This window comes from Hyaena hyaena, unplaced genomic scaffold (genome assembly GCF_003009895.1).
Source record: "Hyaena hyaena isolate Hyena2069 unplaced genomic scaffold, ASM300989v1 scaffold_288, whole genome shotgun sequence".
NCBI lineage: Eukaryota > Metazoa > Chordata > Mammalia > Carnivora > Hyaenidae > Hyaena > Hyaena hyaena.
The window spans coordinates 751,840-768,885 of record NW_024080922.1 but is presented as its reverse complement, the minus strand read 5'-3'; the positions used below and the strand labels follow the sequence as shown (position 1 = coordinate 768,885).

General features: G+C 46.0%; 1 protein-coding gene across 2 annotated transcripts in view; it reads right to left on the bottom strand.

The window, feature by feature from the left end:
- Positions 1-12,909, bottom strand: part of NID1 (nidogen 1) — an 88,684-nt gene extending 75,775 nt beyond the window's left edge. For both annotated transcript variants that reach the window (XM_039247164.1, XM_039247165.1), the window contains exon 1: positions 9,205-12,909. In XM_039247164.1, coding sequence (XP_039103095.1) covers positions 9,205-9,429 — 225 coding nt within the window. In that variant the 5' untranslated portion in view covers positions 9,430-12,909. The remainder of the gene's footprint in view (positions 1-9,204) is intronic.
- Positions 12,910-17,046: the final 4,137 nt, after the last annotated feature.

Here is a 17,046-nt window from a genome sequence, read left to right as displayed (position 1 = left end):
CAGATCCCACGTGGGGAGGGAGGGTGCCAGCTTGTATTTTGCCTGCAGCTCACATTATGCTCCCTCATCAAAATGAATAAATGCAGAAAGGAAAGGAACAACGTGCTATCTGATGTGGCATAGTATAAAGAATGCAGAACTCAGAGTCAGAAGATCCAAGTTCAAGTTCCAGCTCATATTATTTTTTAATGTTTATTTTTTGAGAGAGAGAGAGAGAGATAGAGAGAATGAGTGCGGGAGGGGCAGAGAGAGAGGGAGACACAGAAACCGAAGCAGGCTCCAGGCTCTGAGCTGTCAGCACAGAGCCCGGAAAGGGGCTCAAACTCACAAACTGGGAGATCATGACCCGAGCTGAAGCCAGACACTCAACCAACTGAGCCACCCAGGCGCTCCCCCAGCTCATACTTATAAACTGAGTGAATTGTGACAAGTCCCTTAGCTGTGCATGTTGGTTTCCTCCTCTAATGACCCTCCTGAGCTACCCTGCAAAGCTGCAATTCTCAAGTGAGATAAAACATGAGCAAGCCTCCTTGTTCCCACCTTCCAAATAGAGCTGGAACTGCCCCCGCCCCCCGCCCCCATCCACTTGCCACCTCTCTGACCCCTGGCAACAGGCCTCTCTGCCCTGGAATTCACTCTTTCTCCTCTACCTTGCCCCTCAAAATCCTCTGGCTGGGAGGCAGCGTAATTTTTTAAAACTTTTTTTTTTTTAATATTTTTTATTTATTTCTAGGAGAGAGAGAGACAGCGTGAGCAGGGGAGGGTCAGAGAGAGAGGGAGTCACAGACCGAAAGAGGCTCCAGGCTCTGAGCTGGCAGTCAGCACAGAGCCCGACGTGGGGCTCGAACCCACGAACTGCTAGATCATGACCTAAGCGAAAGTCGGACGCTTAACCGACTAAGCCACCCAGGCGCCCCTTTAAAACTTTTTGAAACCAGACTACTTAGGGGCACCTGAGTGGCACAGTCGGTTAAGCATCCGACTTCGGCTCAGGACACAATCTCAGTTCGTGGGTTCGAGCCCCACGTAGGGTTCTGTGCTGACAGCTCAGAGCCTGGAGCCTGCTTCGGATTCTGTGTCTCCCTCTCTCTCTGTCCCTCCTCTGCTCATGCTCATGCTCTGTCTCAAAAAGAAATAAACATTAAAAAAACTTTAAATAAATAAATAAATAAAACCAGACTACTTAAAGGGAAAATTTCCACACACACAGAACAGCAAAATGAACATCCAAATACTCATGAAGCGGCTCCCACAGTTACCAGCGTGCTTCAGTTTCCATTTTACACACACATTGGCTTGGTTTTTTTTTTTTGAGATTTTAAAAAAATTCCTCCCACACATGGGCTTTTTTTTTTTGAGACTTTTTTAAAATTATTTTTTATGTCTTTATTTTATTTTGAGAGACAGAGACAGAGAGTGAGCAGGGGAGGAGCAGAGAGAGGGAGACACAGAATCTGAAGAAGGCTCCAGGCTCCGAGCTTTCAGCACAGAGCCCGACGTGGGGCCCAAACCCACGGACCGTGAGATCATGACCCGAGTCGAAGTCGGACGCTCAGACATCAAATTATTTCACCTGTCCATATTTCCACATGTATCTCTTCTCGGAAAGCACTTTGTCTCAAAGATGTCCTTTTACGGCCAATTTGTTTCAATCAGTATCTGACAAGGTCGTCCCCTGGCATTTGGTTAACACGTCTCTTAAATCTCTTAATCCATAGGTTTCTCTCTCCCTTCTTCTCCCACGCCATCTATTCCTTGAAGAAAGTGGGAATCTTTTAGAAAAATCACGTAACTCATCTACTTAGAAAGCTCTAATGGCATCCCGCTTATGACTAATGCCTAGGCTTCATTCATTCATTCATTCATTCAATAAATCATAACAGAGCACCCACTATGTGCCGCAGGCCACTAGTGAATGGGGGAAATGGGGGTGAATACGACAAACCAGACCCTGCCTTTCCAGGGCCCAGGCTCCAGCGGATAAGAGAGCCAATAAACAGGTAAACTAATAAACGAACAACCTGGTTTTAGGTGTGACGCATGCCATGATGTAAATAAGACAGCATGCCCCCACCCAAAAAAAAATCACAAATGGGGGACTGCGTGTGAGCATCAGCTGCACAACAGGAAGGCGCGGACACAGAACAGCAGGGCCACGTGTCCCAGGCAGAGGGAAGCCGAGCGCCATGGGGCAAGCTGGCTGTGGTGGGGAGAGAAGGCAAGCGGGAGGGGGAGGGGGGGAGAACCCGGTGTGGATGGGGGCGGAGACAGCAGCTGGGCGGGGCCACAAGAGCTCTAGGGGCGTGGCGGGAAGTCAGGACTTCCTGGAGAGGGAGGGAAACCCCTGGAGGGTTCTGACCTGGGTGACAAGGTCAGATTTAGCTCTCCTGGGTCGGGCAGTGCTGCCCTCGCTCACAGTGGCTTCCGTTCCTGTGACATTACACGATCCTTCTCTCTACACTCATGGTGCTGCGCACAGTAACGTTGCCTCAGTTTGCAGCAGTCCTGCCCGCCTGCCGTTTTCACAGGGCTCACCTCATTCTGTAGTTCCAGGGGGGACCTGACCCCTCCACCCCGTTCAGGTGCCACCACAGTGTACGGACTTCTCCCTCAGAGCCCTGGTCACTGCGGCAATTGGGCAATTATGGGTATAATCACTGGTGCAATGTCTGCCACTGAAAACTGAGAGCAGAAACTGATTTTGTTTCATTCTGGATCACTGAAGCCTAGCACTGTGCCTGGCATATTAGGCAATGAATTTAAATGTTTCCTGAATGATTAGACGACCTATCTTCGTATTACACTGCATTTTATTAGAAAAAATATCCACTGTCTTGAAATAGAAATGCATTAATTCAATCCCTCGACACTCAAAGAATATTAAAAAAAAAAAATAAAAAAAGATATGGGGCGCCTGGGTGGCTTAGTTGGTTAAGCGTCCGACTTTCGCTTAGGTCATGATCTCGTGGCTCGTGGGTTCGAGCCCCACGTTGGGCTCTGTGCTGACTGCCAGCTCAGAGCCTGGAGCCTGTTTCAGTCTATGACTCCCTCTCTCTCTGACCCTCCCCTGCTCACGCTGTCTCTCTCTCTCCGAGAAATAAATAAAACATTTAAAAAAAATAAAATGCATGCGCTTGTCTAATGTACACTGCATTTAAAAAAATAAATAAAATTTTTTAAAAAGATAAAATGGAGCTCAAGGGTATTCTTGTCAAATCTCTTCATTTTAGAAATAACAAGACCAGAAACAAGAGGGTAAGAAATGAAGTGATTTGACCTCAACTATAAGTTGCTCAACAAGGGTACTCGGCTGGCTCAGTCGATAGAGCATGTGACTCTTGATCTCAGGGTCGTGGGTTCAAACTCCATGTTGGGTGTAGACATTACTTAAAAATAAAATCTTAAAAAATAAAAGTTGCATCACCATAATGACTCAGTTTCATTTTAGTCCCAACTGGAAATTAATCATCTTTTAAGTTTTCTATTACTCAACCAGGGCCTTTGTTAGACCACCGGGCACCTTGGGGCAAATCAAATGCAGGTGCCCTTTCCTCGGAGTGGCCCCAGCCCCAGGCTCAGGTTTAGGGCTTGGTGAGTGCCTGTGGGCTGGGCTCCAGCTCTCACTGTTCCCTTGGTCATGGCCCTTGTGCTGCAAACAACCTTTAGACCACAGGTGCTGGCCCTGGGCTCAACCAACAGATTCATAAACTTCCCTTGTGGCAGTCAGTGTGGCCCTGTATGAGTGACAGCAACAGGAATGGGACCTGAGGTCTGGGAGATGTGCAGGCTGCCTCTCAGGACTAGGATGTGACCCTGAGTGTCCTCCTAGCAAACTGGGGCCACTGCTCTGGGCTACCACCTCTAAAGAAAGTCATGAGACTATGTTGAACATGGAGAAACACCTATTTAACTTAAAGTTTTCTGTGGAAGAGCTTAATAGAAATGTCAAAAATATGATAAAGAAGGAGAGGCTGAGGGATGCCTGGGTGACTCAGTCGGTGAAGCATCTGACTCTTGGTTTCGGCTCAGATCATGATCTCCTGGTTCATGAGGTCAAACCCTGCGTTGGGCTCTGCACCATCAGTGGGATGTCCTTGGAATTCTCTCTCTCTGCCCCCTCTCTGCCCCTCCCCACCTCCTCCCCTGAGTGTGCATGCACACACACTCTCTATCAAAATAAACTTAAGAAAAACGAGAAGAAGGAAAGGCTGAAAAAGCTGAGAGTAAAAAAAAAAAGTCCATTCAGGAGTGCAACACAAATGTTTCAAGAACATACACTGAAAATGAAATCCGCCAAAAGAACCAAGCAATTAATCTCTACGGCAGGAGTGCTAGGGTTGATGCTGTGGGTGCAAGGATTCAAACTGCAGGAACGAAGGGCAAGAGAACAGAGGCCGTGGCCACTGCGGTTAAGTGTATGGATGCTACACTGAGGGGTATGAACCTTGTAAGATTCCTGCCCTGATGGACAAACATTAACACCAATGCACAATGCTGGATGTTTCAATGCAGCAAATGGTAGGCTCAGGAGCGCCACTGCTCTAACAATACTGCAGTGCTGCAATACCCGTATGTTGCTGCAAGAAATGACCCACGAAGCTGGCCTTGATCTCCACATACAACCAGTTGCTTCCGAGGGAACGGGATGAGCTATCACAGCCTGGCTCATGATCAAGAGTAATGTAAAGAACAGGTGCTTCTGTTAATCTCACTTGCTTCCGAACTATGTTGTGTGTTTATATAGCTAAGCTACACTTCAATTACACTAAGAACACTGTGCATGGCCTGAAAGCTTAGACACTATTTGTGTGGAATGCTTTCTCCTGCCTTGCTGCACTTCCTAGTACATTAAGAAATTCCAGGGAGTCTTCACCTTGACAGATTTTATGGTTGGTTATATGTAAAAGCACAGGGGCATATTTTTGTAGACACCTTTGACAAAGCTAGCGTTAGCTTGTTACATATGAGACATCTTTTCTCAAAAGCTACATCAACTGTATAGCACCAAAGTACTACAGAATAAAGTATAGAATAAAGGTTTTGGGCTTTTTCAAAAAAGACACAATCTCTGCTCTCAATGAAAAAGAAAGCCCGCAGTTTTAGAGCACACTACTACATGATAAGCTGTCTAAATACATTAATTCAGTGAATGTTCACAACTCCGTGAGAAAAGCAATGATATTTGTTTTGCAGATGAACCAACCAAGGCTTTCAGAGGTTGGATAACTCATCCAGGATCTACAGTAAATAAGTAGTAGAACAGAGATTCAAGCCCACATGTATTGGGCTCCAGACCCCACTCTTTCCACATTCCTTACTGATACTCCCGTTGAACAAATAAAGTGAAGGTATATGAACATTTATAAATATTAAGTTCCAAGTCAGACAATACTGGAGTGACAGAAGAGTTCTAAGGACTGAGGGGTGAATGCAGTCCACTATTGCTAGTCAGTTAGGAAGGAGGAAGGGCCTAGAGAATGGGAGACAATCTGAGAGGTAAGAGATGGATAAAGTGGAAGAATAAAAGAATGAGTAAAGGACCAAATTTAGACATATTCTACTGTCTTAGAAGTGTTAAGGAAGGGGTGCCTGGGTGGCTCAGTCGGTTAAGCGTCCGACTTTGGCTCAGGTCATGATCTCACGGTCCATGGGTTCGAGCCCCACGTTGGGCTCTGTGCTGACAGCTAGCTCAGAGCCTGGAACCTGTTTCAGATTCTGTATCTCCCTCTCTCTCTGACCCTCCCCTACTCACAGTGTCTCTCTTTCTCTTTTAATTAAAAAAAAAGTGTTAAGGCAAACCTGGAAATGAAGCTAGAATGGTAGACTGAGGCCCTGAATCCAGGCCAAGGAGTCCAGGGATCTCTGAAGCCAGGATGGGAGGAGGGCACTAAAGGAATTGGGTGGCTGTTTGTTGAGCATCTGACCCTTGATTTTAGCTCAGGCCCTGATCTCACAAATGGTGAGGTCGAGTTCCTCATCGGGCTCTGGCTGACAGCACGCAGAGCCTGCTTTGGATTCTCTCTCTCCCTCTCTCTCTGCTCCTCCCTCTCTTAAGCACACGAGCACTCTCAAGCTCCCTCCCCCAAATAAATAAACATTTAAGAAAAAGAAACATAACATAGTTGGAAAATGTCATTGCAACAGGACAAGAAAGATACAGACGCAAGGGCCTCCTGCGAAGGTGAAACGGGGAACTGACCACCATGTCACTCAAGCCAATGGGCGACTCTTCAGTCCTCACCTTTTGAGCCCATTTAACCTTGAGGGTTCACTCCCTTCTCCTGGAGACTCTTTCCTCACTAGGCTTCTAGGACTCATCTTTTGCATTTCTTCTCACCTCACTGGCCACACCCAGTCAGTCTCCACTGCTGACTCCTCCTCTTCCCTGCTGGGATGGCGGCTCCCATGGCCATCTGCTCTATCTGCATATGCTCCCCTGCTGGGGTTACTTTAGTTATCCTGTTTTAAATACCATCTATGTGCCAATGATTCCCAATTTACTTCTAAAGCCTAGGTTTCTCTTCTAGATTCCAGACTCATATACCTACACCATCCCAGATCCTTGACATTAGGTAGTATATCACCTCCTACTATAATATATAATTTACTTAATTATTACATTTGCTATTTTCTTGGTCCCACTACCCTGCTAGGATGTAAATTCCCTGAAGACGGGATTCTTTGTTTTGTTCACTTGTATTTTAAGTGCCTAAAATAGTGCCTCGGACATAGTAGGCACTTGGAACGTAGTTGTAGAATAAATGAGTAAAAGGGAGGGGTAAGGCAGCCTCAAGTCAGTGTACCATAAACAAGGTACCATGAACAAGGAAAAGCAAGTTGTGAAAGATCTGAGGGGAGGATTTTCACTTTGCCACGTGGTATCTGAAGTGACAGATGGGCATTTGGGTGGAAACATCTGGTAGGATTTTGGAATTCTGGGGCCAGGGTTTATTATTATTTCTTCATCTGATAAGAAGGGTGAGCTGTTTTGAGGATTAAATAACGTAAGACTAGCAAGTCCCCTGACACACGTAGTTATACTCACCCAATACTCACCAAGTACCTGGGTCCTAGCCAAGTACCCAGGACCGTGCACACCATGTAGCTCAGCCACACATCCCTGTGCATACACCTTTTCACTCACACACTAGGTGCCCTGGGAATGGAACCCTCCGCCATTGGCCCTCTTTGAGGTTTGCCTCCATTGAAAAACTGCTTGACTCAGGATCCCGCTTCTTTCCAGGGCAGCCCTAGCCCAAGGACTGATCGCTGTGAGGACACAGAGGCCGAGGCCTCTCAGGCAAACTCGAGACAGCTCTGGAAAGCCACCCCACCTCCAGGGCTCCCAGGTGCTGGCTGAGAACTTTACTGGCCGCTCAGCCTCTGCTCAGTCCTTTACCTTCCTCCCTCCCTAGGTGGAAGTGAGGAGCCCTCCCCAAAGAAATCACCCACTGGCTAATCTCCATTTCACAGTCAGCTTCCTGGGAACCCAGCAGGGGGCAGAAACAACAACCAAAAGAGCTCTGGGATTCTTTCTCACTGAAGTGCAGAGTAAACCCAAACAGACCTGGAAGGTATGGTTTGACAGGAATTGTTTTCTCAGCAATAGGTTTTCTAGGTCTTCAGAATGCAGTGTGGTTAGTCTGATGCCACAAATAAAGGAGATGCCAAATTTAACATAGGGGTTCTGAACTTGGGACTCATGAATAGAATTCAGAGGGTCTGTTAAGAAGGGAAAAGAAATTTTATTTTTATTTTCCATAATCCCTAACGTGATATTTGGCATTTCTTTCCATTATGAATGCAGGCAACAGAGCATGGTAGTAAGAACTCTTGATGACCTTGTCACCGGTAGGAGTCACTGATATTCTCATCTCACATTTTAGTCATTGCGGGTGTCTTCAAATACTGTTCACAGTCCTCATGATCTTGAAAGTTCAGTAATTATGGGACCCTCCCCCATCACTGGATCCACTGTTACACCTGACATTTAAAATGGCTAAAAACACCCGCATATATTTCTTCATACGATTTTTAATATTTGTATCCGTATTTGAGCACAACTGATTTCCTTGGCAATCCTGCGGATTTTATTCTGTGTAATTAAAAATCTTATTCTAAGGGGGCTGACAGGCTTCACCAGGCGGCCCACGGAGGTCAACCAACAAGGGCATTACTCTCTGTGGGTGGAGACTTGAAAGACTCCTTCTTTTTAGGCGAAGCCTACAGGCTCCACGTGGGTGTCGTCCAAGGCGCGGTTTGCACCGGCCAGGCGACGAGCACAGCCATTTCACGGGCAGGACCGGCTCCAGCCGCTGTTTGTGCTGTTCCCCCCACTTCTGGAATGCGCACGGCTTTATATGAAATCCACATGGTGCGCGGCTGGGGAAGGCGGCCGCACGGAAGGACTTTACCAAGTTGACAGCGTCCCCGGGCCCGGCCAGTTCTGAGAAGGCGCCCGAGAGCTAACGGCCACCGGGGCCCGCTCCCCACTTGCCCCCACCCCCACCCCGATGGTGAGAATGCTCTGCTACAGGAAATTGGATCATCGGGTCGCCCAGCTTAACGGCGCCAAACTCTGGACTGAAACGAGCTCGACTGGAGAGCAGAACCATTGCCAAGACATATCCGGAGTCCACGCACACGCATGCAGGCTGTCGGCTAAATTCCCGGGGCAGAGGCCGGCTTTGGCGGTCTTTTCCTGCCCCGGCACCTACGGAAGTCCCAGGGCCCGCGAGCCGCCGGCGCCGCAGCTCCGGCCCTTCCCCGAGTCCCACCGGGCCGGGTCCCGTCCCCAAAGGCACAGGACAATAGACGCGGACCGACTTCCCGGCGGCGATGCCGCCCCCAGCCGCGGGGGAGTAAACTCCGCCCGGGGTGCCGGGGTGCCGGGGTGCCGGGGTCGGGAGGTTGCGCGCGGAGCCGCGCGGACGGGACGAGCCCCCCAGGCCCGCGTGCTCCGCGGGCGACAGGGGCCAGACGGTGCGGAGGCGTCGGCGGGCCCCGCGGAGCCAGGAGGCCAGGACACCCAGCGCCGCGCCCCGCGCCCCCGCGCCCCGCCGGCCCCGGTCCCCGCCCACGACGCCCACGTCCGTCCGGCCCCGCGGGCGCCCCCGGCCAGCCTCGGCCTTCCTTCCGACGCGGGCTCGGCTCCCACGCCCTCCGCCCCGACGGCCTCCGCCGCCCGCCCCGGGTCGCACTCACGTAGACCGAGTCGATGTCGGATTTGTCGAAGAAGCGGAGCGCCTGCCTCAGCTCCAGGGCTGGGGAGACTCGGTCATCCCCAGCCTCCAGCTCCAGGTCCCCGTGTCCCGGGCCGAACGGAAAGAGCTCCTGGCGGCTCAGGCAGCCCCCGGGCCCCGCCAGCAGCAGCTGCAGCAGCAGCGCCCGCGTCCACGCAGCCCCGCTCCGGCGGATCGCGGCCAGCATGTTCACGAACTGCTGTCCCGCAAACCTAGCGGCTCTGCGGACACGGCTGAGGAAGGCGGAGACGTAACCGGACGCCCCTCGGCAGCCCCTCCACGCCTCCTGCCTGCCTCCCGACGATCCCACCCCTGGAAACAGGGGAGGGGAACAGGGGAGATGGGGAGGGCCCCGCCCCGTCCACAGGGCGCGCCGCCGAGGCTGCCCAATGGCTGCGAGGGGGAGGGCGAGGGGCGACACTGAAAACCCCCGGCGGTTCCGGCTGCGTCACCCTCGACCCCTGCGTGGTCTTGGGCGCTGATGGCCGAGTACCCGAAACCAACCTCCGAAGAGCAGAGCGCGGGGCTTTGCACCACTGTCCTCGGCTCGGGTCAGGGCTAAGTGGGAGGGCGGGCTACGTGGAAACGCTCAGGATTCGGGAACACAGTCCACTCCTGCTCGGGGGCGTCCGGAGGTCGGACTCACCGGGTCACACTCTGGTTGGAGGAGGGGTAGGAGCTGGGAATTATCAAGTAGGGACTGGACCAGGAGCATGTTCCTGAACACATCCGTCCAGTTTTCCAGCGTTATCGGGTGAGGGATCCTAGCCTGGTGATGTGGACATTCGGCCAAACATGGGGTCCTACCCTCCAAGACAAACTCACAAGGGTGTAAAATAATTCAGTGTTGGGTTGGGTGGGATGCCCCAAGGGCTAAAGGGCATTGGGGCTGGAATAATTGCCCAAGGAGAGCTTCCTGGGGGGTGTGGGAAACAAACTGAGTCCTCTGGAAGGCATGGAATTTCATCAGGAGGCTGGGGAAGGGATGGTCTGGAACGTGGAGCCAAGGTGCCATCCGCCAGTTGAGAATTTGGGAAAAGAAAGTTGAGAATTTGGGAGGAAGGCTTAATACCAAACCTAGGAATCTGAACTCACCCTAACACTCAGAGGATAACTATTGAGAGTTCTTGACAAAGGGAGATAAGTGGTGTCCTGACCAATGGGTTGATCATTAATTTGTCACGGGTTGAAAGTAGAGACAGGAGATCCAGGACTGTTGAAAAGGAAAATGGGAGGGGGAGGGGAGGATGAGAAAGGAAAAGGTGGAACTGAGAAGAACTGAATCTAAGAGGCATCACAATGAACGAAGGAATGAGACCTGGTTTTGAATTTGATATGGGGGTTGGAGAGAGAACTTAAAATTCTGTGTAAGGTTTTAAGCCTGGAGGATTTCCAAACACTGCTGCCTTTTGAAGTCAGGGAGGAGGACCCAGCACAGTGGGTGTTGGATATGCGGCTGGCAGACCTGTTAAAGCTTGGAGGGTCAACAGGGCATTTCTCTTGCCTGTTGCCAACTAAAATTAAGGACCTAGGACCCAATTTGAAATAACTCTCCCAATAAACAGCAAATTCAATGTAATATAAGCAGCATGAGTCCTGAACCGGTAGAAAACATAAAAAGCAAATGAAATCCTCCCTCTGAACATAAAATCTTTGATCTACTCTCGACATCTTTTTCCTTTAACTTCATTAGCCATCAGAGAAAATATTAAGTTTCTACAGGTATTAATTGGCTTTGCAACCACAGTAACTTTCAGAGACAGAGAACATCCCCATTTTACGAAAGAGGGGCACACAGATTCAGAGAGGCTTATATCATTCTGCTAAGGTCACATGGCTGGAAGCCCTCAGGTGACCCAAGCTGGTTGAGGACCAGCTCCAGGACAACCTTAACCACTATATTAACCTGAAGCAATACATGGCTTCTGTATTACTGTAGTTATGTTTTATTTTTGTTGTTGTTGTTTGTTTAGTTTTGGGGGTTTTTTTTGGTCTTGTTGTTAAAATGACTAATGCTGCTTGCAATCTGTGGCAATCCAGTGGCTTTCCTTCAACTCCCTCCAGGAACTGCCATGCACTCTGCCTTGGTTCCCTGCCCCAGAAGCACTTCCTGACTACCCCCTGCCATTCCTAGCTTCAGCTGCTGCCCCTCTGGCTTCCAGGCCCCAGCACTGCCAATTCAAATTGCCAGGAACTCTGTCTGGAGGCTCCTCTCCTCTCTCTGCTTACCTGCACACAGCATGGGCCCCCAAACACCCAGCTCGCTTTTTCCTTCCTGTGCCTCAGACTCTCTCCTCCTTCAACCCCCACCCCACTTTCTGCCTCCCTTCAGAGCTCCGCTGAAGCTGTTGCCTGTGCCTGGAATGCTCTCACCCCTCTCACGAATTCTCTCCGTTTTTGGTACTCAGACAGCGTCTGAACTTCCTATTGGTTCACGGAATTTTCCTCCGCTAATAGAGGAGCAAGAGCAGTTCTCTTTACTGGTTCCAAGTACCAAGACCATTAAGACACGATCCCTTGTGTGCATCCCAGCAACATGGTGGGATGTTAACTAGTTTTAACAGAAGTAATACTAGTAACAGTTGCCAAAGTTAGTAGCTTCGAGTAGATGTGGGGAAATGAGATTTGCTGAAGTCAGATAATGCGCCCAGTTCCAGAGTGGAAGAGCCGGGACTTGAATGCTTTCATATTTCAGTGTATCTGAAACCAAAGCTAATATTCTTTCTTCCACACCCTCTTGCCTTTCTATAAAAGGAGAGGTTTCTCCCTCAGTTTCCAACCACCAGGTATATCTGCTCTGTTGTTTATACATAATGTTCATGCTCTATTTATATATGCTTCTGTTCACTTATTTCATCAGTATGGTCTTGCTCAAGTAAGTCTCGTGTGTACTGTAAACTGTCTGTCGCCTTCTATTTATAGCCCTGCACTCAGTGAACACTGCTTGGGGCTGGGGAATGTGACATCTACGTTGTGCCTCTGCTATAGGACAATGTGGGCTGGATGCCAGCCACACACTAGGGTTTCTAGTTTTAAATACATTTCAATGCATAATCTTCATCATAGAATTAATTTTATGTTGTACCCTGGTCATTTCGTAAGTGTATATAATAATTAAATATTTTTCTCTAGTTGTTTTGAGTGTTTTTTCCCCGATATAAGCTCTTTGGGGAAAGGCTCATGTGTTCAGTTATTTTCCAGAGTCCCCAGAGCCTCACTAATGCTGTGTGTACATTAGTAAAAGTTAACAGTTTGAAAACTCAATAGTACTTTTAAGAACTATTTGATATCTGCAGTAGCATATGAACCCACAATGACACATTATACCAGATTTTTTTTTTTATCGTTTTTTAAACCTGCCACTTTAGAGATGTACTTTTTCACTGCTGTCATCCGGGCGAGACAGGAAGACAAAATTCAGGAAGCAAGCTATATCTATAAGAAACCAAGTTAAACTTTCTATTTGGTTTATTTAGAACAAAAGTCCAGGCAATTGAGTGGAGAAATAGCTCAACTGGCTATTTCACTGAAAAAGATGTCTGTTCTAATCTCACTCTCCTGTGAGGTTTGGCCACTGACCACATAGAAGATTCCTTTATTTACTAGATGTTATGTAGAAATAAATGTGTTAGTATTTCAATTCCAGGGTAACTACCTAATTTGTGAATAAGATGATCACTATTTTAACTGACTGAGCCACTCAGGCATCCTAGATGATCACTATTTTAAACAACTTAACCTCCACTCTTATCTCAGATAAAGATAGCATAAATTAAATAACCATCTACTAACAAAGGATGATAACTATTTGTGAGCATATTTTTGTAACTATGTTATGTTCCAAAACAATGTTCACCCCAAGACAATATTATAGGAAACTATTAGGAAATCAATCCAAAAAGTTTATGGCTTCTGAGATCCTATTTTTAATTATCTTATTCTAACAATGGATTTTCACATGTTAATCACTTTTTTCCAATCTTTATTGAGGTATAAGTGACAAATAAAAATTGTATACATTTAAGGTGTACAATGTAATGACTGGATATACATGTACATATGTGAAATGATTACAATAAAAGTAAATAACACATCTATCATTTCACAAAGTTACCATATTTGTGTGTGAGAACACTTAAAATCTACTATCTTAGCAAATTAGCGGGTATACCATATAGTGTTAACTGTAGTCACCATGTTGTATATTATATCCCCAGAATTTATCTCACATCTGAAAGTTTGTACCCTTTGACCAATATTTCCCCATTTTCTCCACTCTCCAGCCCCTGGCAACTGCCATTCTACTCTCTGCTTCTAGAAAGAATATTGTGACCCATATTCATTTTAGATGGCCCAAACGAATATTTCATTGAAAATAATACTGATTTAGCCACAGGGGTCACACAAGAAAAACAAATAAGAGACATCCATGCTGGTAAAGAAGAAGTTAAACTGTCACTACTTGCAGATGACATGATACTTTATATAGAAAATCCCAAAAATTCTACCAGAAAAACTATTAGAACTGAAAAATTCAGCAAAGTCACAGAACACAACATAAATATACAGAAATCTGTTGCATTTTTACACATGAATAATGGAGTACCAGAAAGGGAATTTAAAACCAATACCATTTACAACTGCACCAAAAAAGAATAAAATACCGAGGAGTAAGTGTACCCGGAGGTGAAAGACTTATACTCTGAAAACTATGAAACGCTGATGAAAGAAGCTGAAGATGACAGACATGGAAAAATATCCCATGCTCATGGACTGGAAGAATTAATAATGTTAAAATGTACATATGACCTAAAGCAATCTATAGATTCAATGTCAATTCCTATCAAAATACCAACAGCATTTTTCACAGAACTAGAACAAAAAATCCTAAACTTGTATGAAACCACAGAAGGCTCTGAGTAGCCAGAGAAATCCTAGGAAAGAAGAACAAAGCTGGAGGTATCACAGCACCAGGTTTCAAGATACACTACAAAGCTGTAGTAAGCAAATCAGTGTGGTGCTCGTACAAAAACAAACACATCGATCAATGGGACAGTATAGAAAGCCCAGAAATAAACCCATGATTATACGGTCAATTAAACCATGACAAAGGAGGGGCACGGGGTGGCTCAGTTGGTTAAACAGCCGACTGGCTCAAGTCATGATCTCCCCATTTGTGAGTTCAAGTCCTGCATTGGACTCTGTGCTGGCAGCTTGAAGCCTGGAGCCTGCTTCGGATTCTGTGTCTTCTTCGCTCTGCCCCTTACCCGTTTGCTCTCTGTCTCTCTGTCTCTCAAAAATAAACATTAAAAAGAAAAAAAAAAACCTATGACAAAGGAGGCAAGAATATACAATGGGGCAAAGGTAATCTCTTCAATAAATAGGGCTGGGAAGACTGGACAACTATATGTAAAGAATGAAACAGGACCACTTCCTAAATACCATACACACAAAAAAACTCAAAATGAATTACAGACCTAAATGTGAGAACTGAAGCTATAAAAATCCTGAAAGAGAACAGAGGCAGTAATTTCTGACATCAGCCATGGCAACATTTTTTTAGATCTGTCTCCTAAGGCAAGGGAAACAAAAGCAAAATTAAGCTATCAGGACCACACCAAAATAAAAAGCTTTTGTACAGCAAAAGAAACCATCACCAAAACAAAAAGACAACGCACTGAATGGAAAAGATATTTGCAAATAACATATCCAGTATGGGGTTAATATCCACAATATACAAAGAACTTACACAACTTAACACCAAAAAGACAAACAATCTGATTAAAAAATGAGCAGAGAACCTGAATAGACATTTTTCCAAAGACATACATGTGGCCAACAGACACCTGAAAAGATGCTCAACATCACTAATCATCGGGGAACAAACCGATGGTTACCAGAGGGAAGAGGGGTGGGAGTTGGGCAAAATGGGTGAAGGGAAGAGGGACATACTGGCTTCTAGTTATGGAATGAATAAGTCATGGGAATAAAAAGGCACAACACAAGGAATATAGTCAATGCTATTATAAAAGTGATGTAATGTGACATATGGTAGCTATACTCATGTGAACACAGCATAATGTATAAACTTGTCAAATCACTAAGTTGTACACCTGAAACAAATATAACATTGTGTGCCAACTATACTCAATAAATAAATAACTGGAAAATAATCGTGACTTGTAATAGGTCATACTATCTTTTCCCTAAGATTGTCAAACAACAGTCAATCTGAGTCAAGTGCAAATAAAGGTATTATTTTTTCTTAATTTTGTTAATAAATCTTCATAAAGTCCTATTCCTACAGTGCCTGAGTGACTCAGTTAAGCGTCTGACTTGACTTCAGCTCAGGCCATGATCTCACAGTTTCTGAGATTGAGCCCTGTATGGGACTCCATGCTGAAAGCACAGAGCCTGCTTGGGATTTTCTCTCTCCCTCTCTGCCTCTCCCTGTCTCCTGTTCTCTCTCTCTCTCTCTCTCAAAATAAATAAATAAACTTAAAAAACAGTCTATTCCTGGGGTGCTTGGGTGGCTCAGTCGGTTAAGCGGCTGACTGCAGCTCAGGTCATGATCTCACAGTTCGTGGGTTCGAGCCCCACATCGGGCTTTGTGCCGACAGCTAGCTCAGAGCCTGGAGCCTGCTTCAGATTCTGTGTCTCCCTCTCTCTCTGACCCTCCCCTGCTCATGCTGTTTCTCTCAGAAATAAATAAAAACATTAAAAATTTATTTAAAAAGTCTATTCCCATGTGGTAAATTTAATGTAACCAAACTTGAAAATTTGCGTAAATTTGGCAAGAGTTCAAATTTGCATAAATAAATAAATTCAGCAAAATTGTGATGACGATTGATTGTAATGTACTTCACTATATGACTGCACTCAGTCATATAGCAAGAAGGTTGTGAGACCATGATGGCTCATTACTTTGTCTTAGCTAATTAGATGACAAGTACTTATAAAATTATATTTGTAAAATTCTCCTTGTTGGACTGGGATTGAGCAGTAATCACCATTTGGCTTCTGGCTCTATGTTTAATGCTGAGAGTCAAAAACAACTTAGCAAAGTGGGTAGGCATCAGATCTTTCAAAATAAAAAATTGTAACACATTTCCTTATAAGATCCTTAGGAGATCAAGTGTGCTTAGCAGGGTAAAGTAAGTGACTATGTTTAATTAGAATTTCTTTAGACAATCCAGGCCAGTGGTATAGACTACATGTCATCTCCTCAGTGCTTCGATGCTGCAATTAGAATCCATACTTTTGGGTGCAAGGATGCATTATAAAGTGTTCTCTGGTATATCATCTTTCTATAAAATAGATTAGATAACTAGCTTCAGGGGATTATTTTAGAGGATACAAAAGACTTCTTGAAGTTCTGATTTACCCACTGGATTTAATTTTAATTAACTTAATTAATTTAATTTTGTTTGTCAAACTTAAGGTTTTCCTTCCAATTAAAATCCGAGGCCATATAAGTTTGTGAGTTATGTAAAAGCATGTTTTCATAAAGCAGAATTTCAGGAGACTAGATGTAGGGATACAGTTGAGGATGGGGAAATAACAGAGACTGGGAAAACCAGGGTGCTCAAGACACAATTGGCCAGTTTCACATTCCCCCAGCGTCAGCCATCAAGTATTGAAGACAAGGCACACGTTTGGTGCTAGACTTTTTTGATGGGTTAATTGACCCCGAATAATTTTACCTAGCATTTATATATATACCTTCAATAAACCTGTACTGATCATGCATTCATCAATTACTATTTATTGAGCACTTTCTATGTACCTGACACTGTTCTAAGCA